General features: G+C 48.6%; 1 protein-coding gene and 1 long non-coding RNA gene across 3 annotated transcripts in view; both read left to right on the top strand.

The window, feature by feature from the left end:
• Nucleotides 1-1,438: 1,438 nt before the first annotated feature.
• Nucleotides 1,439-9,858, top strand: LOC125749440 (uncharacterized). The gene is made up of 3 exons (XR_007399920.1): nucleotides 1,439-2,430; nucleotides 8,061-8,217; nucleotides 9,243-9,858. It is a non-coding gene; the product is annotated as an uncharacterized LOC125749440 (long non-coding RNA).
• A 4,853-nt stretch (nucleotides 9,859-14,711) lies between these two features.
• Nucleotides 14,712-24,614, top strand: part of slc9a1a (solute carrier family 9 member A1a) — a 28,725-nt gene continuing 18,822 nt past the window's right edge. The window contains exon 1 of one of the 2 annotated variants that reach the window (XM_049025132.1): nucleotides 14,712-15,529. In XM_049025132.1, coding sequence (XP_048881089.1) covers nucleotides 15,235-15,529 — 295 coding nt within the window. In that variant the 5' untranslated portion in view covers nucleotides 14,712-15,234. Of the gene's footprint in view, nucleotides 15,530-20,874; nucleotides 21,148-24,614 lie in introns of those variants that run through there. The other variant, XM_049025134.1, reaches the window with a different exon arrangement.

Genomic DNA, 24,614 nt, shown 5'->3' with positions numbered 1-24,614 from the left:
TTCTGTGCTTGCAACGGAAGGCGGCCCTTTGTGCCTGAATTTCTTTCAACCCTGAGGTGTGCTGGCCTGCACTGTTGGAATTCAGTCAGTGTGACCAGCACCAGGCTGGACATTCAGTCTCAGTGGTGAGGAACCTTAAATCTTCTCGCGTCGCTACGATTTGGAGGCACCACCAGTCAGAACCTGATGAAGTCTTTTCACACATTGAGGCCCATTGTTGGACCCCTTTGGTGGGATGACATTTTTATGGACCTGGGGGCATGTTAAATTTGTGACCCAGTCACGTTACACACTAACCACTGTCTCCTGGTTGTGGGGAAGTTCTGTCCAGGTTGTGTTCTGGATGTGTGGGTAGCACACCATGCGGGTTTGGCCGGCAAGGTCATGATCTCTGACACTCTGTCTTCAGCTTGAGAAGTAAAGTATAGTAGAAACCTCTAAGTCCTAGATCTCATCCAAATCAGGCAGACAAACTAGAGGGTTTTCCCTAGTTTTCCTAGTCTAGTGGCAGTAGATATCCAGAATTGCTATATTCAAATTATTTGTTTTTAAATACAAACTCAAATACAGTTTTATCATGCTGGATAAATGATTGGCTTGGGCCAAGTCAATTTGGATGGACCCAACAGAGGTACAAATATTCTGCCAAGGATGAGACTTGAGCCAACAACCTTCTGATCATAGCTGGCTTAACCCACTGAGCTACACACCACCCCCCTCAAAGGAAGTAACTGTTTAATGCTGTATTGGGGAAGATGGCCTGTATCAGAAGCCCTAGTCTCCTGTGAGCAGGGAGTAATTTCAGAACCGTCTGTGCCAGCACACCATAGGGGAGGAGCTCTACCTGGAGAAGCACAGTAGGGGGGATGGTCATGCTGTCGGGGAGACGATTTGCTGGAGAGACACTCCACCAGGGAGGAGGCTCTCCACGGACATGGAGGCAGACCACAGGGTAGGAACCACACAGTGAAAGCGGCTCTCTGCTATAGGGTAGGCCTCTGTGCCCCTGATCAGAAGGTCATTGGTTCGAATCCCAACCTCGCCTGAATAATCACATCTCCATTGGGCCCCTGAGCAAGGCCCTTGACCCCCCCCCCCCCAAAAAAAAAAAAAATGCTGAAGGAGGGCCAGATAAATGGCTGACCCTGTGCCCCAAGCTTTACTCTCAACAGTATATGTGTGTCTCAAAGAGACAAAGCTCAGACAAAAGAAGAATTCTAACATATTTAAGAACATGGCAAGTAAAGCATCATTTAATTTCACTGACCTCCTCAGACTGGATAGACCCCAAGCCAGACCACCTTTCATGCATGCTTGTTTATCTGTGTGTTTACACCAAGCCATTCCCAAACCCCCCCCCCCCCCCCCCCCCCCACATCCTTATCTCTCCACACCTTCTGCTTTGCGTTCTGGGCACAAAACATGAATGATGGAGGGTTATAAACAGGAACAGAGACGGACCCCTTTGTCCACTAGGAGCTGCTGGGAGCAGCCACCCAGGAGGAGATCTCTGAAAGGCTTCAGTCGTCGGGTGACAAAAAGCAGGAGGAGAGAAGGGCTCGCACCCTCAGGGAAAGCAGGCATGGCATGTTGTCAAGAGCTGGGATTCTCTTACCTCTTGTTTCAGTTCTTTACAATGTCGGCTCAGACGCCAGGAAGCCAGCAGGAAATGTTGCGTGGAGAGGTAAGGAGTTGCTGGTGGCCCGTGGCTGTAGCTGGGAGAGCTGCGCATGAAGTGGGGGTTCCCTAGCTGCTATTTGCTATTTCCCTAGCGATATTCGCAGGGGACTAGCGAGACATCCCAGGCCCCCTGAGAAAATGTCACCTTGGGCCCCCTGCTCTGGTTGACACTTTCAGTCGCTCAGTTGATTTTGCCGAGCGACCATGGGGCCCCTACAAAGTGAGGGGCCCCCCCTGAATTTGTCACGGTATTCGTACCCCTCTGGTGCCCCTGGATGGATGGTTCCAAAGAGCATGGAATGACCGCGATTTGGGAAAATCGAGACCAGAAACACACCATGTGCGCCATGTACTGGTTACATGCCCTGGTCTCCAGAAATTCTCCAGAATGAAAACAAACACTTACAATAACCGGGGGTTGAGCCTTATGGGGCACCAGTGAGTCACTGTAAAGTACTCTGTCATCGGAAGGAAGCATGTTCCTGCAGGAGGCCCGGAGACCCAGATAAACCCCACCCCCCCACCTTAACAGGAGGTCACAGATGGAGTCTGGTAGAGTCCATTCAAATCCCCTGGGCAGCAGCTGTGTCAACGCAGGGGGCAGAAGATGGCAGAATGAGCTACGGATCATTTGGGGTACAGGGAAGAGGAAACAGGAGGAAGGGGGTGTTTCCTTCCCCCTGAAGTTATCTGGAGCATGTGGGGACAGTCCCTGGGGCAGGAAGGAGAGGACAGGCGACAGGCCCAGAGGTACAGCAGTGACAGTCACACACACACACAGAGGCATGTGACCTTGTGGGGGCGATCGTGCGGAAAACCTCCATGAGAGGAGTTTAATTCCGGGCAGCTCAGAAGTTGTGAATCGCTGCTTCTGTCACCTGGGTTGTGTGTGCTTCACCCATCTGTTCCCCAGCGATGGGCAGAGACACCCGGTGTCTGAAAGCCTCCCGGACTGTGAATTTGTTATTCCAATTAAAGAACGTTCCGACCGCTACAACAAAGAGCCCGGACTCACAGTTCTGATAAAGTTTAAGCAGCTTGTATTTCAGGGTATTTTGCAGATGCGACGTGCAGCCTAACGCAGTCATGAAGGGTGTGCATGTGTTAGAGATGTGAAAGTGAAAGTCTCGTGAATGACTGGGCGAGGCCTTCAGATCGGCACACTGATGCACAGTGACACACTCGGTAAACTGAGACATCCACACACTGTGCCAACACCTGACAGGGAACCAGGCTGATGTTTACCGTGTACGACTGAGACATCACACTCTATTTACCCGTCTAATCTTATCTACTTCTAATGCTCCGAAATCACACCACAAATATGACATGTGGGAGTGCAGCCACCTGCAGCTGTGCCTCTCCCTTTCGGGGCGAGCAAGAACCCTGTGCTTAATATTTCAAAACACTGCAAGCTGCAGTGAAGTGCAGCTAGGATTAAGGTAGTAAAATATAAAAGGTGTGTTTTCGCTTCCTGGCCAGAGGCATTTCCGGCACATTCCGGATGAGGCCGTGGATGTGCCATTTAATAACGCGAAGGCATGCATCTCGCTGATGTCATCGCCGGTGAAAGTCCCAGCTGTAGATGACTCTAACGTTTCAAAGCAGAAGAGGCTCTCTAATTATAGCGGTGGCTTCAGTGCACTGCACGGCCCGGCTCAGGACAAGGCCTGCAAATAAATCATGCTGACAGAAGTCCAGTCCCGTTTGTGGTACCCGCGCTGAAAAGTCACCAGCATGTAGCACTGTGCAGGAGCAGCAGAATCCCAGCTTTCCGCGAGTCTCCTGGAAATTGACAGCAGCTTCCCTGCCGCCCACAAATGATGTGCAATCTCCCAGAAATCTGTCTTTCTGTGACCTGGTGATAGTACAACTGGTTGACAAGAAGTTCTAGCAGGGCAACCCTGCTCCACCTGGTTGGCGAATTTTCCCAGCATCCTCTTTTCCCGGTCGCCTAAAAAGCAACCCTATTCCAATACTGGCCCTCATCTGCCTCCCTAAGATGTCCGGAGCAGTCCGGCACACAGTGTTCAGACATACGGTGCCATTTAGCCTTCTGGTGAGGTGATGACACATGGCCCACCGCCCACCTTCGCTCATGCCACTGTTATCGAAATCAGCTCTGATTTCTAAATGGGATGAAAATCTCAGCGACGTTTCCACCCGGTCCTGCTTACTCTCCATCTCTCAGATTCTCCTGCTTCCTGGTGCACAGTCATTAATACGGGAGACCAACCTGTCTGTGCACGTGACCAGAAAAGATTCCAAACAGGCTTGGGGTCAAACTGAAAATGTTTTTCTTGCCATCACTATCAGTCCAAGCTCAACTGAAAAGTGCATCTTATTACACCTACATCAGATACCAAGCTGCCCTTTAGAGAAGAACAAAGAGAGGACATTATCATTTATTAAGCAGGAGAACATCCTGGTCCTGCTGGACAGTGTCACATGATCACGCCCCCAGCATCATTAATTCAGCCGCAACATCGCCCTGTCTCGGCCCAGCGCTACTGCTGGCCAACCGAATCTAAACAAAGGCTGTTTTTAGGCCTCTGACTTCCTGTCTTGGCCGTGTATCTGGGTAGTACCAGCCATGGCGCTGAGTTCTCCTGGGTCCCTGGTCAACCCAACCCTTCAAGAACCAGAAAGAAGCTTAGGGGTGCTTAGGGGTCGCCATGTGAGTATGCTTGGTGGGCATCAGTGTCAGAGGTTTTGGATGGGGGGGTGGCACTGAATTATTTTTCTCTCTTACACGGGGGGGGGGACGACGAGGGGGGTTCTAGGATGATTCTGTTAGTCACTCATGATTGTTTAACTTTGGTCTGTCTCTGTTGGGGGGGGGGTGCCCATTTGTCCACCTTTGGCCACTCTCTTGAAGAGGCTGCTGCTCTATAAACCCCCCCCCCCCGCCCCAAAGGGGCTGAGATAACAGACTGCCGGTCTGTGCTGCTTCGCTGTCCTTTAGTCTGGTGGGGGCTCCAGCCTTTTGACGGTGAGCGGCTAAGAAGATTCTGTCTGGCAGTTATTTGTGTGGGAGTGAAATTCCGGTAAGGTTGGGTGGTAGTGGGGGCAGCGACCTTTCACCATTCTGGCATGGCGACGGAGGCACGTGGCCGCGGGGGTGGGAGCACAGGCCATCGCTGTCCGGATGCTCCTCCCCTGCCTCCCAGTCCCGTGACTCTACCCATCCCGCTGCTCTGCTCGTCCCCCCGCTCTGGATCTTTGAGGACTACAAACGACTGAGTCATGTCGAGTTCAATAAAGCACGGTCGTTAACTCAAACTCTTTGCCAGATGTTCCTCCTGCGCGACTCTTAATCTGCCGTAACTTAAGAAAACACATTGTTTTTGAGTCACCACTAAATCCTCGACATTGTCCGACGTCCATGTACTGTTTTTCTTTTCTAACTCATCGCTTTCATCGTCGGGATGCTGTACATATCCATCCTGATCCCCCTCCCCGTTTTGGCTTTACCATCCCTGCCCCCCCAGTTTGTTGTACATACGGTTCTGTGGTTTTGTCCCAAACCCACGACAACGTCTCAAAATAAAACTCTGAGCCCCCACCCCAGGACAACAGGGATCTCTTTATTCTGTCACTGCGTGTATGGCCCCTTGGAGGCAGTGTTGCGGTCCTCAGGGGGCGACTGGGGAACCCAGGGCCAGGGGTCAGCCAAACAGGCACCAAGCACACTCCTCCTTAAAGTACCCTGCAGGGGGTTAGCTCGCTAGGGGAGCCCCACCACCGTTGTGTCGCGTCCCCCCGTTGCCCCATCCCCCCCCCATGCGATGATTCATGCTTCCTACACTTTTGCTTTACACCCACATTTTTGTGGTCTGCCCCGGGCCGTGTGGAAAAACAATGTTCAATGTAGCACACACACACACACACACACACACACAGACACACACATAAACACGCACACTCACGCACAAACATGCACACACACACACAAGTTCACACACAGTTGCACACATACACAAACATGCACGCACACACACAGCTGAATTCTCATCCTAGTCAAGCTACAGTAGCTGTTTTGCACACATCTGCAGGTTGATGCTCCCCCATCAGCCCTGCAAGCCCGATGAGCATCATGTCTACCATCAGAGAACAGCCCCCTGCCCCCGTCCCCCAACTTGACCAACGTTATCATTAGGCGTCTCTAAGCAAATTTCATCATCAGGGACACCTCAGCAATCATGACAGCACCATCCTCACGCAAAGGGTCTTTGGGAGGCCATGCAGTGATGATGATGTGATGATAGAAGCAGAGCTGGCCAGTGTGAGTCGTGGTCCAACAGCTTGATCTGGTGACCATTTGCTCAGTCTGGATACACATGACCTGCTCTTCAGAACTGGCAGCTAATGAGTGTCACACGTTTAGTGCAGTTGTGGGGTAATCACACCAGATTGGATGTTGATCTGTCTCTGCCAGCCAGACACCTAGCTGACCAAACTTCCTATAGCTAAACTTCCTGTAGCTCTGTATGCTGCACTTCTGCCTTATTGGGCTTAATATGAATTTTGAACACTGTGATTCATTAAAGGCCAACAGACCAATTAAACCAGGGCAATGACGATGTAGCTACTGGTTTAGCGAACATGGCTGCAGCCGATGCATGCTATTTGGCCGAAACACCACTGACGTGTAGCTGCCGCCCATCAGGGGACACACCACAGTTGTGCCCCACTGCAGTTACCTTTAAGCGATAATTCATCTGTTTTTCTTGGTGCTGATTAGTAATTAAAAGCTTAATCACACATTATTCTGCCGGTTATCGTTCTGCCAGATACCTGGCATTGTCCCTTCCTGTGATCTAATCTCCACTTCTTACTTCATATATGCAGGATCTGAGCTGCTGTATGCTAGATCAAAAATGAGATGCTGGTCTAAGAAGGTAAACGCATCTGGATGACTCACTATTGAGCAGCGCCCCCCTCGTGCCGGGGGAGGTCATTGCACATTAAAAAAAAATTTTTTTTTTCTTTTATAGTTGTTATGCTGAAAAGGCAAAAAAAAAATCATAGTTATGGGGCACCATCAAGGGGGGAAGTTAGGAAGATTCCAAGGGCCCCTGAGTGACAAGGGCCCTAAAATTTTTGCAGCATAATTTAATTGGTCCTGTATAGGGGCCCAAAATGGCATGGTTTCATCTCTGGTGGCACCCATAGATAGTTACCCATAATTTAAGGAATAATTCCCACAATGCCTTGTGCACACTTCCACAGCTGCTGTTGGGGTGGTTGTCCTGTTACTTTGGGTCTGTAAGTGATCACTGTCTATGTGAACATGCACAAAACCAGGCTCGGATCTCATGCCATACCGGTATACTGGCCCTGCTTCAGCCACCGCTCAGGCGCCGGCGTTTGGCCCGTGGGTGGTTCCTGCAGACCGCGGCCCCCGAGGGCCCCCCCACTTTCCGTTTATAGCCGCGGGACACCTCTCATGTGGGATGTGGGACGGCCGCGATGCACCACCACTGCGGAGCTTCCCATGTCTCCGAAACTGCAACCCCACCCGCGAGCCGATGGCCCCGATTTACACCCCACCCGAAAGAGATAAACGAACAGTGAAATAAACAGAAGTGACAGCCGATGTTTGGGCTTGGCTTTGGGAATGAGAGCTCTGGGTAACGTTACACTAACCTGCAGGGTATTCGAAGAGCCAGAGCCTGTACTCACAGGTAGTGGGAGATGCTGGCCCTTCTGGGGATGCATGAAGGGGGAGGACAGACCTAGAGATCATGTTAAATTGCTTTTGTTTTCTGTGCATTTTCTAGCATCCTGACCATCAGAATGATTGCTTTGGAAGAGATGAGCAAATATGATGTGCCTGCACGACCTCATGCGACCTCATACGACCTCATGCGACCTCATACGACCTCATGCGACCTCATACGACCTCATGCGACCTCACCTTTCCCAGTGTCAAGCCATGACTGACCCATTGCAGGCTCAAAACCTCCATGAGCAGCTGTTCTGCAAAACATTATTCAACCTTAAGATTCACCAAGGGCATCCTGCATTTAATTAATATTAATTCAAGGAACGATTCATTTGTGGCCTGCTTCATATTGTTATCATCTTTTTTCTCTGCAGAGGAGCAAGTGTGTTTCCCGAGAACAGAAACAGCTCCCCCAGTCTGAAGTCTTTGCGGCATGTTTAGAGCTCCCTCTTCTGGGCATTCAGGGAACAACATTAAGTTAATTACACGTGATATTGTATACCGCATTACGCTGAAAACAGTGACTAGCGAATCATTTGATCAATCTCCATTTACAGTCTTCCACCTTTAAAACTGAGATTGCATCCGATTACACAAGAAGTAGTTAACGTGGCCTGCCGTCTTTAGAGTAATCGTTTCTATTCATTCTCAGCCCTGCCAGATAAAACGCACCTTTGGGACAGTGACGTCGTTGGGAGCAAAAGCTGCCAAGAACATCAGCAGAAATAAACTGAACAACGCTGGCTTTGCACTGCGGTGGTTGCAGAGTACAAATGCTGCACGAAACCAGTACATCCAGTAAGGAAAAGGTAAACAGCCACCAAACATGGCAGACAGCTGAACAAAGCTGGAGTGTTTATGTGAAGCAGGTTTAAATTAAGGAAAGGATTATGGATAGATGGATGAATGGATGGGTGGATGGTTGGATGGGTGAAAGGAAAGGTTTATTATTTATCATAAAGGACAAGGTACACCTGTAATGTCACATATATTCGAACATTTAGCTTCATAGTCCATCAGAGTCAGTCAGTCACTGCACAGCTGTTGTTTATCATTTGAAAGGACCCTGTGATTGATAGAAAAAAATGCCACAAATAGAGTTCTGAGCCTTTTTTGGTGACCAGGAAACCGTAACTTAAAATGACTCAACAGAATTTCGATGAGACGTAAATAATGCGAAAGGTCTGAACAGGGCCCACTAAGTTCCAGTGACTAGGTCAACTCTCTGCAAATATCTGCTGACAGATCATTATGGAAATGTAAAAGGTCTTCGGAGCAATTTTCAGAGAAGGAAATGTTTACGTACGTAGATGACTTCAGTTCCACAAAGCATTCCTAGAACCCACTGTGCCATCTACTGCACGAAAAACACTAACGCCCTTAACCAAATCATATCTTCCTGTGGCAGTACTTATCTCAAACTACAGTGCAATTAGTCAGCCAAGAAACTATTTTCCACTGTTCCTGACTGCTGGCGATATCCGCAGGATGATTTGCCACTTTAATATCTTCGCAGTCATTGTTCCTCTGACATGCATTTACATATAACATGCTCCTATTTAGCTGACATTGCAAATATATGTTCTGTTGAGGAGTTAACTAAGCATGAGTGCACAAGTGTAACAGTCCTGGAGCAAGAGCTACACCTCAACGTCTAACAAAGCAAGAGCCTAATAAGAAATTCAAGGATCAGAGGTGGATCATAAGAACATTCAGGGAATGTTCTTCATCCAGCACATTTAAATCATCTTTGGTTTATTTTATTTTAAACCTGCTTTTATAATGTGATAGTATATCAGCAGAAATGATGAATTGTTCATTTTGCATCTTACAGGATTCTCACCACCAGCCCTAAAAGAGGCCAAATCGTGATCAGCAAAGCCTGGTGCTTTCAGACAGCCTAAATGTGGGAAGCATGTTGAGAGTATTTCAAAATTTCTATCTGGTGTGACTGGTGTTTTGGGGGGAAGTGTTGCATAGGTTCTAGGTCAAGTCCTCTTAGGCCAGACTGATCCTCACTTCCTTATCATGGTGTAATAAGGGAAAACCAGCAGCAGGGGGCACATGCATCATATTTGACGTTGCCAGTTCCTGCCAGGTGGCAGCCGGTCTCACTGGGAACTGGTTAAACTTCTCTGTGAAAAGTGCGAGGGATATAGGCAAGCGATGAAATGTCAGGCTGTTGAGAGGGCAGCCTGCAATGGGGCTTCCGGTTCTTAATGACAAAATACACATGTGATAAAGGAGAAGTCCTTTCCAACTTCCGGAAGTCGTTTTGTGGCTCTTTGTACAGTGATGTACATTCCGCTGCTCAATACTTCCCCTCTTAGCTCAGATATTGTTACTGACCAAACGATTAATTTCCAAAAACTAAATAAACTTTATGAGATTCATTGCTGACTTCAATGCCGAATGTGTATTTTGTATTTTTGGATTCAGTGGACGACAGAGCTGTCTCTCTTTATACTCAACCTCCATTTTCACTCGGTTGTTTATTTTCAGGATAAAAGTGAATTCAGAATTGAAAGCCTATGTTTGGTTACTTGGAACTGGCAGGCCATTTTATCAGCACATCTCTGTGTGAATTTATCACTGTTCAACTCCAGAATTCCACGGAACTTTAGAGAAAGAGTACTGCCTCACGCCCCTACTCACGCTTTGCTTCACATCCTGTCTGAAGCGCTGCTTCCACTCCCTGCCTCTCACCTGCCTCACAATCTGCCTCTCTCTTTGTCTCCTGCCCTGCTTCACACTCTATGTCATTCATATCCTGCCTCTGTCACTGCCTCACACCCTACCTTATGCTCTTCCCTGCACCCTGCCAAATGTCCTGCCCCGCACCTTGCTTCACATTCTGCCTCGCGCCCAGCCTCACTCCTTGCCTCGTGCCCTGCCTCGCTTTCTCCCCAATCTTTACCTCACATTCTGTCTTGTGCCCTGACTCATATTCTGCTTCACTGTCTGCCCCCATTCTGCCTTGTGCCCTTTAAGACCCTCTTCCCCACACTCTTCGCCCCCCCCTCGCTTCGCCTCTTAGTCCCCTTTGGGCCCATTTACCCCTGTGCTTCCTGTAACTGGCTCCAGGTGAACACACATCAATACCACTACATCACATGACTGTGCAAGCATCACGGAGAAGCAGTGTAAGGTGCTGAAGATGACCCCAGAACTGGACAACGAGTACCAGGGATCCTAGGAGGCACTGGATACTTCCCCCTCCACACAGGCTGGCATTTTAGCCAGGGAAACACAAGATAAACTTTTATACAGAATTTGGGAACTGTGAAGGACACATGGTTACTGGAAAGGATTGGAGAGGCGAAATTGTTTTACATCACCAGTAGGTCTCCAGTGCTGTATTGGGGGTTGTGGTTATGGTTTGTGATTAAAATTAGGAGCATCTGAACATCTTCCATCCATCCATCCATTCATTTTTGTAACCACTTATGCTATTCGGGCTTGCAGGGGGTCTGGAGCCTGTCCTGGGGGCTACTGGCACAAGACAGGGAATAATCCAGGTTGGGGCGCCAACCCATTGCAGGGCACCGAACATCTTGAGAAAGCATGTTTCCCCTGAGGATGCTATATGAGTGGCTGACATAAGCAGAGATGAATTATGCAGCGGGACACCGTACACCCTCGACAGCGTAATGGGAGAATGTCAGCCTGCAGTAGTTATTGTAATATAGGCGCTACAATTCCCATCACTTCTCATGTATTCCTAAGTACCAGCCTGTCGTTATTGGCGTTTCAACTCCGAATGCTGTCCTCAGTGGCAGGGTGACCTGGCCAATCCCATCTTGCCACATCAGCAAATATATGTGTGTGTGTGTGTGTGGGGGGGGGGGAATTTGCTGTCGGGACACTGTGGGACCTAAGGACTGTCGCCTGTATGGGGAAGCCGCTTCCCTCAGGTCTCACTCCAGAAACAAGCAGCTCTGCCCCCCCCCCCCCCCCGCCCCCAACCTCCATCTGAACAGATGCTATTTGTATACCCTGTAGAGCACTCAGTAGCTTAACAAATTAAATACTCATTGTGGTTTAAATCACATCAGAAGGACATGGAGTCTGTACGAAGTTTCATTAATTTATCGTCCTGGGTGAGGAATTAAAAAACCACAGACATAATCGATGCACAGAGGCTCCATCGATCCACTTGGCTGGCTGTGTGTACAGTGTCTCCCACCAAATTCGTCCAGCTTCTAGGGTCTGGACCACATCCATGCCGGCTTCAAATGCGACTGAGACGCGCAATAACGCCAAAGGGAGAAGCGGCCAGATGAAGCCGGCCCCTTTTTCGAAATTTCCTCTTTCTTATTAAATTCCTTCAAAGAGACACAATTGTTTTGTTTAGTGTTTTGTAATTATATTGTTTTGGGGAAATTATTTTTGCAATCGGAGATGCAAAAATAGGCACTTTTAAAGAGCCACGTGACTCCAGTGAGGGACCTGCAGAGGAATCTTCCCCCGCTTCAGAATAAGTCTTTCATGTGGGGTTTAGGAAGCGTGTTGACTTCTGCCAAAACATCAGCTCTGTTTTCTGTGATTTTTTTCAACATGGATGATCTTCAAGCATCTCATGTTATTTTTAAATTGTCGAACCAGAACATGTTTGTGGGTTATGGGTCACTAGAAAAAATCGGAACCTCGCCAGTTTACAGCAATAATGAATAAACTGGCCTTCCAGTACCTCATAGCATACATAAAGGCACGGCTCCTATGCAATTTTAAAGAAAGTGCAACGTGGCCTTAACTGCAGCATGCTGGGTAATTTGGTCTATTTTCACCCAACCGTGGCCACGTGCGTGATCCTGGGTCCTCAAGCAGCTGACAGCATCGCAGGGCTGTTCCCTTGTGCAAAGTGAGGGCTGCCAGTGGGACCAGAACCACAGCAAAAAGAAGAGGGAGGTGCATTGATTTATATGCTTGAATACAGACAGGCCTGGAGAAAGTACAAAAAGCTACTAGTGAAAGGAAACCGGTATTGAAAAACACAGTCTTACAGCACAAGTTAAAATCAAACACATGCATACTTGAAAAAGTGAAAAAACAGTTTTTATTTTTCTAATTTTTTTATTTTAAAGTTTTTATTTATATTTAAGTGTAGACAGCTTGCTCAGTAAAAAACAAGGTATGTTTCATATGCCTGGGAAGCAGTAATATTCATGAAGATAGATGACAGATTAAAATTTATTACTGCTTGTTTACAGTAGTGAGCCTTCTCCTGTCAGGAGAGAAAAAGATCACACACATCCTTCCTGCCTCGTGTGACTCAGGTGGACTTTGACCGTTTTAAATAGACCGGCGTGATGTATTTGAGATTTCAAGAATTCTGTCAGACAGCTTCAAAACTGCAGTACAAGCCACAGGGTCAGTGTGTGGCGGTGATGTGGGCTTAATTCTCATTATGCATCCAGGTAGGAGCCTAGCTATGGAGACTTCTGAAGACCTCTACGTTACTGGCAGAAACACCACACTGAGATGCCAAACGTCCATGTCATCCATGGACATGTCAATATAATATAAAAAAATATATATAAAAAAATAATAAGAAAATTCCATGTCGTCAAGACAGTACCAGCCTGGGCAAGACAGCTACTGCTGCTCCCATTTTACGTAAATAAAGACTGAAAACAAACAAAAGGAAGTCACATCACCAGTTGTAACATGTACTGTTATCTCTGGGGCCAATGTCAAAACTCACTGTGAACGGGACATTTTCAAGATAAAAGGCCTGTGTCCCTTTGGGGTGCCTGCTGAGGTGTGATACGAGATTTCAGTAAATATTTAGTTAGATGCACTGACATATGACCCTCGGAAGCCCAAACTTTTCTACGGTTTGTTTGCTGTTTTCGCTCCCTCTGCCAAAGACCTACGATCGCCACAGCCCCACAGAGAAGCCGCAGTCTGTGGTGTCGCCATAATGAAATGTGTGCTTTGCAGACGCCTCATTTTTACTCCACAACAGAAACTGGGAGGGGTAAGGGGCACACACAGATAGAGGTGTAGTGACAGGATAGGTCAGGCAGGCCATTGTCTGGGGCCCCGAGCTGGGAGGGGTAAGGAGCACAGACAGATAGAGGTGTAACGACAGGACAGGATAGGTCAGGCAGGCCTTTGTCTGGGGCCCAGAGCTGGGAGGGGTAAGGAGCACAGACAGATAGAGGTGTAACGACAGGACAGGACAGGTCAGGCAGGCCTTTGTCTGGGGCCCCGAGTTGGAAGGGGTCAGAGGCATAGACAGATAGAGGCATAACGACAGGACTGGTCAGGCAGGCCTTTGTCCAGGGCCCCGAGTTGGGAGGGGTCAGAGGTATAGACAGATAGAGGCGTAACGACAGGACAGGTTAGGCAGGCAATTGTCTGGGGCCCCGAGCTGGGAGGGGCCCCCCAAGGCCGACCTATTGTGTAGCAGATTACAATGACAAGTCTGCTTTATTTGTGCATTCTGTTTTCCCACAAAAGATAAATTAAAGTACTTGTGTTCATTCCATTCTCTTTGTTGATAGTATTCATTGAGACTTTTGAAAATAACGGTAATAAATTTACGGGGAGGGGGAGGTGGAGGGCCCCATGGAGTATTTTTGCCTAGGGCCCCCCAGAGTCCCTAGAATCGCCTCTGTGGAGGATCGCTTAAAAAAAGAACTTCAGAATTTTATTTTATTGGCAAAAAAAGTTTTAGGAATGCTGAAGGAGCGTAACAGGAGAGTGAGCTCACATAATATAGGTCAGGTAAACGAAAATGTTACGGCCATCTGTCCCCCGACTGACCCCCCCGACGAGTCACTCACAGGTTCAAAACATACCATTGGCTAATAATAAGGTTGGTCCATCTGAATGAATTACAGCCTGTTTATGTCCTACCACCTTAAACAAATTCCAAGTATAGACCCTGGTTGCCCCGGGCGTTGCCTGCCTGCCTGCCTGCCACACACACACACACACACACACACACACACACACACACACACACACACACACACCACCTGTGTTTGTAGGTGTTCGTATCTTTGACGTGTATATACATGTCGGGGTTAGAAACACATCTAAAACCCGATGCTGAAGATAAGCAGCCTCCTGGTTGCAATGAGTAGTATCAGGGTTCGGCAAACAGACTGTCGCTGCAAGGATCGGCCGCACGAAATTAGGGTTAAATGAGGAGCTACCGAAGACGCAGCTCGGCAGCATTCCTGCCACGTTACGGCGCATGCGTTGACCCTCCTCTCCTGTAGATGTCGCTGCGTGCGGAAAATACTCCCAACCCCAACTTTCCACCGCCCTCCTCCGTTTAATTGCCCTTCCCCTAAAGGGTGTGTAATATGTGCGCCTCCCCGGAGGTTGTATTTAAGGGCGCACTGAGGGAAGTGCACGGCGTGGCAGATGCAGTGGATCGGCGTACACCGGCAGTAGGGGATAGAGGGGAAGAGACACATACAGACTCTCCCACGAAAAAGGAGCAGATGCGGGAAGGAAGAGGAGGAAGATACGCAGCATGCGGGACATCCCGGCGATGAGCGCAGAGCTGGCGGAGTGTTGACGGGCTCGGATCGGCTCGGCTCGGCTCGGCAGTGATGCGTCCGTTCGCACGGCTCCCCGCGTCGGCCGCAGGCGTGCAGCGCTGCGCTTCCCCGGACCTCGGCAGAGCTCGGGCGCACTAGCCGATCCTCGGCTTCATCCCGGGCTGCTAGTCCAGCCTCGTCACAGTCTCCGACTTCAGCCCGCAGCGGACCGGCATCCATCACTTTGCGCAGAGCAAATAAAACAAGTGTAACTCTGGTTTAACTGGATGAGACTTAGCCTGCTAGTCAGCGATCGGGTTTTCTCGGATGCAGCCCAGTATGTCGTGTTGGACCCGTCGGGCGCTGTTGCTGGTGCTGGCCCTGGGGCTTGCGCTCCTTGTGCCGATGGCGCTGTCCCTGGGCGCCGCGGAAAAGCCCCGGCGGTCGGTGGGGGACGGCCACGGGACCGGAGTCACGATGCCGCCGGATGACTCGCACGGCGGCGGGCATGGAGGCAACAAGACCAAGAAGAACTTTCCCGTCCTGACCTTCGATTTCGCGCATGTGAAAATCCCCTTCGAGATCTCGCTGTGGGTCCTGCTGGCCTCCCTCATGAAGCTCGGTAAGGCTGTCTCCCCTCGGAGGTGCGTCTCCTCCTGTGGGATCAGTGCCTGTCACACTTCCTTTTCTGGTGACTTTTTCACAGGCAGTCTGGGGCACCTTCATGTAATGGTTGTTGGAGAACAGAGTTTTTATCTTACCTTTTACCTTAGAGGGTGGTGTCTTCATGTTCACCAAATAAATCTTTAAAAGATGCACCCCCCCCCCCAAACACACACACTCTTAGCACCAGGAACAGTGTACCCAGAGCGCAGATGTACCAGATATCTGTTCCATCCAGAATTTATCACAGTGCATGTTTTATGTCAGTTTGTCAGTGTAACCGAATTAAGCTTTTCTCTCTTACTACTTGCCGTCTTGATCGTCCTTCGCTGTGCTGAAGTTATTTCTACGTTTTGGTTTTAAAGGGAATCAATGTTTAAAACAGGGTGGAAAGTCACATTCCCCTTTAGGAGAGAGAAACGGTGGCTGGGTCAGGGCCCTGCTTTGCATGCACCTCTGGCGGAAGTCCTCCTAACATCACAGCTGGAGGGGAGGCTGCGGACAGGAGACCAATGGATGTATGGTTTCAGCGTCGGAAATGTGGCCTGCTGGGTCTCCCAGCATTCCGGGGATTGCCAGCGTGCTCCCTGATAATTCCTTAGCCGGTTTCTCCTGAGTCACACGCCCCCCCCATGTCCAGATGAAACAATGCCTCGTTCTCCTGCTGTCAGATGCGCGTGACTCTGCAGGTTTACCGCGGAAGTGCTCGCTGGGATTTGTGCGCCGTACGTTGGCCCCCGTCGCTCGGCCTACACCTGCATGCACATGCCCCGCGATATCATATCCTAGCAACCATTGTCGTCCCGCCCCCTCCTTAATTTATTCAGTGGTGTGCGATTTGATGCTCTTCCCTCTTTCATCTCCTCTTTCTGTGTTGTTCTCCTCTCCTTCTCTTCTATGACTTCCTCCCTCTGTTTCTGGCTAAATCCTCTTTTTTTGGCCCCACCCATGTCTGTTCCTGTATCACTGACCCTGGCCCCCCGATATTTATGATCTCTTGAGCTGACCCCCCCAATCAGGTACACCCTGCCCTCTCCAGCTCTCCTGTGGATGTTTTGCCTCTGTGGTGGATGATGATTGATGAAGCAGCCTTCAGTTTGCCCATCCTTCGCACGTCCTGGCAGCTGTGCCCCCCCCTCCCCCCCCCCCCTTTGCTGTCACTCACATACCTTCCACCTGATTGATACTATATTTGTGTCACTTGCTTTTTTTGTGCTTGCTGGTATCTAGAGGTGACAACAAAGGGAGGGTCACACTCTCCTGCGTGTTGGGATGTTTGTCGTGGTATGCAGGTCAGGCCTTCCCTGTTCCCGAGCATGCGTGAAATCGGTATGTGGTAAATTTTAATCTGCTTTGCCCCGGGGGCAGAGGGGGGGGCTTGTTTTGCATGGCCAGTGAGCCCTGAGGGCTCGGCACGTCGAACATAAGGCAAGACGGTGCAGAAGAATCTCGGATCCCAGCCGCTTTTTGGTCACCGCATGCTGGGCTGAGGCCTGGCCGATGAGGCCCATTGGGAAATGGAGATTCTGGAAGTAGAAAAAGGCAGTAAACCTCCTGTGTGCAGGATGCACTGCAATGTGAGCTCGAACGTCCTCAGTGGTGATGGAGGAGATGTTTTTGTACATTTGCATGAGTTTAAATACCTTGCATATTTCTTTCACTTATCAAGAGCAGACTCGCATGAGAATTAATCAAGTTCTGTAGGACCACTGTGCAGCTGCCTGTCTCCCTCCTGCAGCCTTTTTACCTGCTTTTCTCAATCTTATCCCTCCCCCAGCACTAATCTGCATACCACTAACTTGACTCTATTGATACGCCCTCAGGGTTGGTCTCTCTCTTGGTCCTAGTAGGAATTCTATGGGTAGGGCTGTGTGCAGTGTGTTTCCGACAAGAGAACCTGGTTGTACTTTGGATGGGGTGTGTGCTCTGCCGACCCCCACCCCTTGTGACGTACATTTCATTAATCTGGGTGTGGACTGTTGACTATCACCTTTCAACAGTTCTGGTTTCTCCCCGTTTAATAACTCCAACTTGATTGTGTTTTGCAAAGCACCGAGATACCGGCAGCTTCTGTAGCAGGACTTGCAGCATGTGTGGTAGAAGTGGTAAGCTTGTGGTCTTATCCCAGAAGATAATCTTGGGTGAACGGAGTGCTAGCTGAAGACAGTCAGATTCTGGCTGTCCGTTGGTTTGAATGTCCAAGTGATGTGCATTGTGGATGCCTTACAGTGACGTCTTGCCTTCTCAGCTGTGCAAATACAACACACTGAAGGAGAAACCAAATAAAGGGTTTCTTTATTATCCTTCAAGCACAGCTTTCTGAAGATGGCAACAGGAAGTGATCACTGCTTGCTTGTTCTATCCTGTCCCAGAAATCCACAGTACAGCACACAGCTCAGTTAGAATTTATTTATTTTTTTTAACTCCACCAGTTTTTCCCAGATTTCAATGATTTGACGTTGGGAAAAACCTTCTCACGCTTATCTAGGTTCGTTTTCGACCCGTCCAGATTCGCACGTGTGTGGTTTTTTTTTCGTGTTTCTTTATGGCTGCCTGCGAGGGATGACATCAGTGTTTTGCGTTTGTATTCACTTAGCAGATGCTCTTGCTCGGCACGATGGGTAGACTTGCGAAAACAATTTGGGCTTTGTTGTTATTCCTCCCTGGGCTAAGTGACCTCACAGCGTCAGTGTTAAGGTTACCTAAGGGAGTATATATTTGTGTTTACTCTCAGTATTTATGTGGCAAAATCGGTGTCATCCGAAATTGCAGGCTGAAGTACCGTCTCAAAAGTCAAGTCTGTGTTTAACTGGGGAGGTGATTCACTGGTTGTTACTGATAGCGGGCTTACTTCACCTTGGAGGAGGGTGGAGAGAAAAGGCATCACCTTTTGCCTGATGACCGGTGGTTGGCCTTGTGGTAGTGTGTGGTCATTTACATCGTCAGCTGTCCGGCGATCACACTGTGTTGACCTTTCCTCAACCAGCCAGTGCTCTCCTGGCCTCTGGACATTTGGCCAAATCACGCCGGGCACTCGCGATGCAAGGGATGTGGCAGCTGCACAACTGGAAGGTCTTCAGTAGCTGCAGCCTTTCTAGGAAACCTCAAATTACCCAGTGTCTCTGAAGTGGGGATGCTGTCCCCAGTGCTCCAAGCCTATGGTGCATTTCAGGCAGAAATTTGATGCTTGCTTATTAAAAATTATTTAATGTTGTACTTAAGTTATTTACATGTTGATATGTCTACCTATCTTCTGCCAACCTGGATTAATCATTGCTATTACAGGTCCGTCACACCCTGATTTTCCGATCCATGTGTGTGTTTAATTAGGTTATCGGCAAAAGCTTGATTTCAGTTTATGGTTAATTTGTTTGCTTAACAAATATGTACTAATAATACCTGGCTTGTCTTCAAGGTGTACTTGCCGGCATCTTTTAGTTAAGGCGTACGAGTCTTGCCTTTGTGGATGTGACACTGCTTGCTTTCAGTAGATGTACTTCTCCCTGCAGTACACCCTTTGTAGACCGTAATCAAGGAGGTATCAGGAAAATGATCTGCACAGCTGTGTTTGAACTTGAGTTGGTTGTGCGATGTTTAGCGGCTACAAGTCAGGAGTGCAGGACTGCTTTTCCTAAACTCAATAAAAATTGAGAGAATCTGCATGTGGATGGGTTACAGACTGGGTTGGTTTGACATAGAGATCTTTCTCTTGGCTCATGTAGTGTTTATTGCACTTGCCAATTTTAAAATGTGCCGTGGGTATTCCAGGTCCTGCAGTGATGAAACCTCCACACTTGGAAGGCTAAATATTTTTCAGTAAGTACTGATGTCTCCGTTTGGGTGTGAAGGTTGCTCTAGGGTTCTGCTTGTTAGATTGGCCCCTTTTGATCATAATGTCCTTTGGACGATCCTCTGGAGATGAGGGGATGGGAGTGTTGTGGGAGCAACTGTCAGGGAAAGGTTCTGGTATTTTTTTCTGGATGAACTGGCCGGTTAATTGCATGTGGTGGATAATGTAGAGATTGGAGTCTACCTCTTTGTGGTCCAAAACTACTGCTGGACTAAGTGGTAGGTGCTGGGTCACACTCGGCAGTTATGCCCTGTAATGGCAGGGTGAAGCCGTATTTTTCTCTGATGGCTTTAGCCCAACTTGCATCACCGGCGGAAGGTGTGGGGTGATGAGATGGGGAGGAGTGTCACCATCAGTTCTTGGTGCAGTTACGAGTTGGCTGGTCAGTGGAGACATCTGGCAGTCTGCCAGCGTGAGACGTGCAGCTCGTGTGTCAAAGATCGGCACTGCGCTCCGGTCATTCATTCCATCCCTGCAAGTCGTCAGAGAGTGACTTTCAGTCCCTTGTTGTCTGGGGTTTGTTTTCTGTGGGAACCTCCTTGTACATTTTGCAAATGGCATAATTTTGGGTTGCGTATGTACAATGCTCCTTGGATTGTGATTGGTGCCGAGTTGCGGCATGTGTCCCACGCCGTCATTGGCTAAACGGTGTAGCATCTTATCTGCCAGAGCTTCCTCTCTGCTGGTCCTTCCACTAATTTCTCCAGCAGCACCCATAATCATAAACTGGGACTATCAGGTTTGTGCCAATATTATCAAGCAAAACTTTTCTCATTGAAGCAAAAGAAATGTCATCTCAAAAGTGAGATTTATAACTTGCAAGCAAAGTATTGGCCTTTTAATAATGTGCTCCTTCGCTTGTGCTGCCTGACTTTTTTGTTTATAGTTCTGACACAAAATGACACAAAACGGTGCTTTGGAGTCCCCTGCAGTAGTTTCCACCTCTTGCTAATGCCCGTCAGTCCTTGGTGACATTAAGTTCACCACAGCTTTTACAAGAGCGGCCCGCCTCCCTTCCACCACCATCGCCACTGCCCTTATAGGTTCTCCACTTTTATCTCTTTCCCCCAGTTCAAGTGTGACAAAGTGTGTTTCCCTGCCTCGGGGGCCCAGATGTAGCGGCCGGTGTGTTGAAGGAAGTGTGTTGTGTTTTTCGCCGCTTGGCTGATCAGAGAATATCCTACCGGCGGCCTCCCTGTTTTCAGCCGGGCCTGCTGACGAGACCAGCTTCTTGTCTGCCTCTGAAATAAGTTTGTGAGATCCTCAAATTAAAAATTTGCTCATTTCCTCAAATTCTTTTCCTAAATAATGGCCATAACACTAATAATCTGATGGGCGCACTCTCATAAGTAAGGGTTCGCGTTGGGGCAGTGGCCTTGTGTTTGGTAGCATTCTTAGGCTACGTTTTCAGCTCTGGAGTTGTTCCGTAGCCGGGATTAGGCTTGGTGTGAAAGCGCGCCTTCTCCTGCTGTGCAAGCTCGTCTTGTTTTTTACGGCGATCCTCTCGCCTCACATCCACACACGCATTGTCCCTGGCAGACCTGCTAGTGCCTGTTCTTCGCCTGGAAAATCAGGTTGAGTTTCCCGTAATCCTCCTGTGCAGGAAGCACCGAGTCATCGAGCTTTGCCGAAGAACCAGGATGTTGAGCGTAGACATCAGGGATTTTAGTTACCGACAAATATGTTAAAACCTGCCCTTCTCCAGCGTCTTTTCCAAATGCTGGAAGGTATTAACTCGCCATTTGTGGCCCGGCAGTGCGACCACTTCCTGACTGATGCAGCAGGGGAATACCAGGCAGTAGTATGGGGGTTTTTTTTTTTTTAGGTGTTCATGACTTCTTTGCGTGCTAGTGAAGCAGAGGGTGTGGCTTTTTGGAGCACGCAGAGGTAATCAGGATCCGGGTGGCGAGAACCGGCTGTGACTCTCGAGTGCCGCTTTGTCATCTCATATCAAGTAGGGTTGGGTGATACGAGCAAAATATGCATTTCAAATGATAAAATTAAAAGCTTTAAGCTGTCGTTCAGGAACACTGCTCGATGGCACAGAAACGAATGCAACTCCAGCCAATTGTATGATCATCTTTTAAGAACAGACGGCCTGTGCGTGACAAATGCATAGCAAGGTTGGTTGAGTTGGCAGAGCACGCTACATGCTGGTGTTTTTAAATCTAAGCTTTCCATTTGCTGAGCACTACGCTGCAGGCGTGATTTGGGTGGGCTGTCATGATTTTCAGTCACCTGTGGGTGCAGCATGAAATGTAACGTGATTTAATTAATCCTTTTCTGCTCCTACTGTTCTGGTTTGGCGTACCGGTGAGGCTGAATGCCGGAGTGGCTCCCTCTCCTTTCTGGTTTGCGCCATAATGCTTTGGTGCGCCGATGACAAAGGACACTAGTTGAAGTGTGTATATGATAACTAGTCTTTAGAGTGAAGGCAGGAAGATTATTTTACATTATCAGGCCGTTTTTATTTATCAGCTGTATTTTCCCCTGTTTATTTGCATTGTATTAGGTGCTAAGTAATCTAGAGAGGTTTTAAAGTATACAGGAGGATTGGTGTAGGTCATATGCAAATACGACACCAGTTTATATGAGAATTGTGCATCCACGGTTTCTTGGAGCCAGTTAACCCTCGGTATCCACAGGGAACTGTATTGTGGAAGTGATAAGCACTGCCGTAGTGGAAATGTTGGTGTTTGTGAAGAAAGCAACATCTCAGCTGCCACAGCATCTTAAGATACTGGTGGCGTAGCTGTACTCTACCGACTTAAAGTCCGACAGGCGGGACGCGTGCTGTGAACTCTGCCGAAAACTTCCCAACTAACACGTGAAATACGGCAAACCTGTTTCGCCACGTGAAACATCACCGCAGACACCAGTATTCAGGATCTCCACTTCCAACCTGAAGAAATACAAGACAAGCTGTGTCCCGTACTGGTTAAAAAGCGGGAAACGGGGTTTTCTTTTTCAATATGGGACGGGTGGCAACTCAAAGCAGCGAGGCAGGTGGAGAGAGAACCTAGCAACTAACTGTACTGTCTGCGTTTTCTAGTTTCTCCCGAACTGGGTATGTTTTTTTTATTTGACCAATACATTGTAATGCTTTTCTGAAGGGCCTTGCTTAAGCACCCATCAGCCGAACTGGATAAACGTACCATTTATTTAAGGAAGTAATTTGTAATAGAGGTGCGACTATTCTCCCCAAGGCCTGAACTTCACCTGGCTAACGCCCCCCCCCCCCCCCCATTTTTTACTGTATTATGGGAGATGACCTCTGAGTGTCCAGCTTCAGCAACACTCTGAGCTTATGCCCCCCCCATAGGTACCGAAACATCTCATTTTTTGTTTGTCTTCAGAGCTTGTTGACGAAATGGTGGGAAACTTTTGTTGGCCAGTAGTCCTGTGGGATGGATGTTACCTGATAAGCGGTGCTTTGAACTTCGCTGAACTTCAGCAGTGTGGGCCAATAATGTCGTGCTTCATGTCTGAGTTAGTCTGTAATTCTGTGTCTATAATTCTTGTCTTTAATTCTCAAGGTATGTCATGTGTGGATGTCCATCCATCCATCTATTTTCCAAACCACTTATCCTACTGGGTTGGGGGGGGTCCGGAGCCTATCCCGGAAGCAATGGGCATGAGGCAGGGAACGACCCAGGATGGGGGGCCAGCCCATCGCAGGGCACACTCACACACCATTCACGCACACATTCACACCTACAGGCAATTTAGCAAGTCCAATTAGCCTCAGCATGTTTTTGGACTGTGGGGGGGAAACCAGAGTACCTGGAGGAAACCCCACGACGACATGGGGAGAACATGCAAACTCCACACACATGTGACCCAGGCAGAGACTCGAACCCGGGTCCCAGAGGTGTGAGGAAACAGTGCTAACCACTGCACCACCATGCCGCCCCTATGTGTGGATGTCCTACCACAATATTTACTTGCCCTTTCTACAGAATGTTATAAAATATCTTGCTGAAATGACTCTTCTGAGATAATCACTTGATTGCTAAGTTTGCGCGAGAATCTGATGTTGCGTAGATGTCGGTAGTAGTAATGGCGTTTTGATTTATTTCTTCTTTTGAACATGCCGCTGTTTACCGCTTGCATTAAAGAAACGGTCAACCTGACAGCTGAATGACTTCATTTTGGTACATGCTTTGCTTCCTTCCAAAGTTTTTCCAGAAACTGCTTTCGTACTCTGGCCCCTGTTACCCCCGACCCCTAATCCCCCATTCGTAACTGTTCGTTGGTAACATTGTCTTTTTTGTTTTTGCATGTGTAATAAGGATGTTCTGTACCTTTTTTAAAAAAGAAAACTGAGTATGAGTACCGACGCTCGCTTATTGGTACTCGGTATCAGTACTGATACCGCTATTTTATTTGTACAATTTAGAAAATGACAAAAGAGACTGATGCTTGGAGGAAAACTCTTAACACACTAACACCGGCCCAATTTAGACTCGCTAATCCACCTGCCCTGCACACTTTTGGACTGTGGGGGGGAAAAGGCAGTTCCCGGCAGAAACCCACGCGAACACGGGGAGAGCATGTGAATTCCACACAAAGGCCCGACGCCCGACGTGGGATCGAACCCAGGACCTTCTCGCTGTGAAGCGGCTGCAATAATCACTGCGCCACCATGCCACCCCGTTTATGGCAATGCCATTTAATACAATAAAATACAGTCTTGTGTTTAGTTACACCTGATAGTTATGTCTGCGGTCCACAGTGAATAATATACACTGATTGCCTAAAAGCAGATGTAGGTCATCAGCAGCTGTGTGTAACAGATACAGGAGAATGGGCAGCGCTGCCAGGCGTGTCATGACCTGCTGTCCATGTACCATCCATCTATTTTCTGGAACAGGTACAGGGTCATGGGGCGCCAACCTAATGCAGGGCACACTCACACCATTCACTCATACAGGCACACCTATGGGCAATTTGGCAACTCCAGTTAGCATGTTTTTGGACTGTGGGGGGGAAACTGGAGTACCCGGAGGAGATGACATGGGGAGAACATGCGAACTCCACTCACATGGAACCTTGGCGGAGACTCGCACCCGGGTCCCAGAGGTCTGAGGTGACCATGCTCCCCCCCCCAATCTAACTTATAATTCAGTATGTATATGTGATGGACAGCTACAATATCGAGGGACGCCCAAATTTATCTTGCGGCCGTTGGTCC

This window comes from Brienomyrus brachyistius, chromosome 9 (assembly GCF_023856365.1).
Source record: "Brienomyrus brachyistius isolate T26 chromosome 9, BBRACH_0.4, whole genome shotgun sequence".
NCBI classification, from domain to species: Eukaryota; Metazoa; Chordata; class Actinopteri; order Osteoglossiformes; family Mormyridae; genus Brienomyrus; species Brienomyrus brachyistius.
The sequence above is the reverse complement of the archived record's forward strand: the minus strand, read 5'-3'. Positions and strand labels throughout refer to the sequence as shown.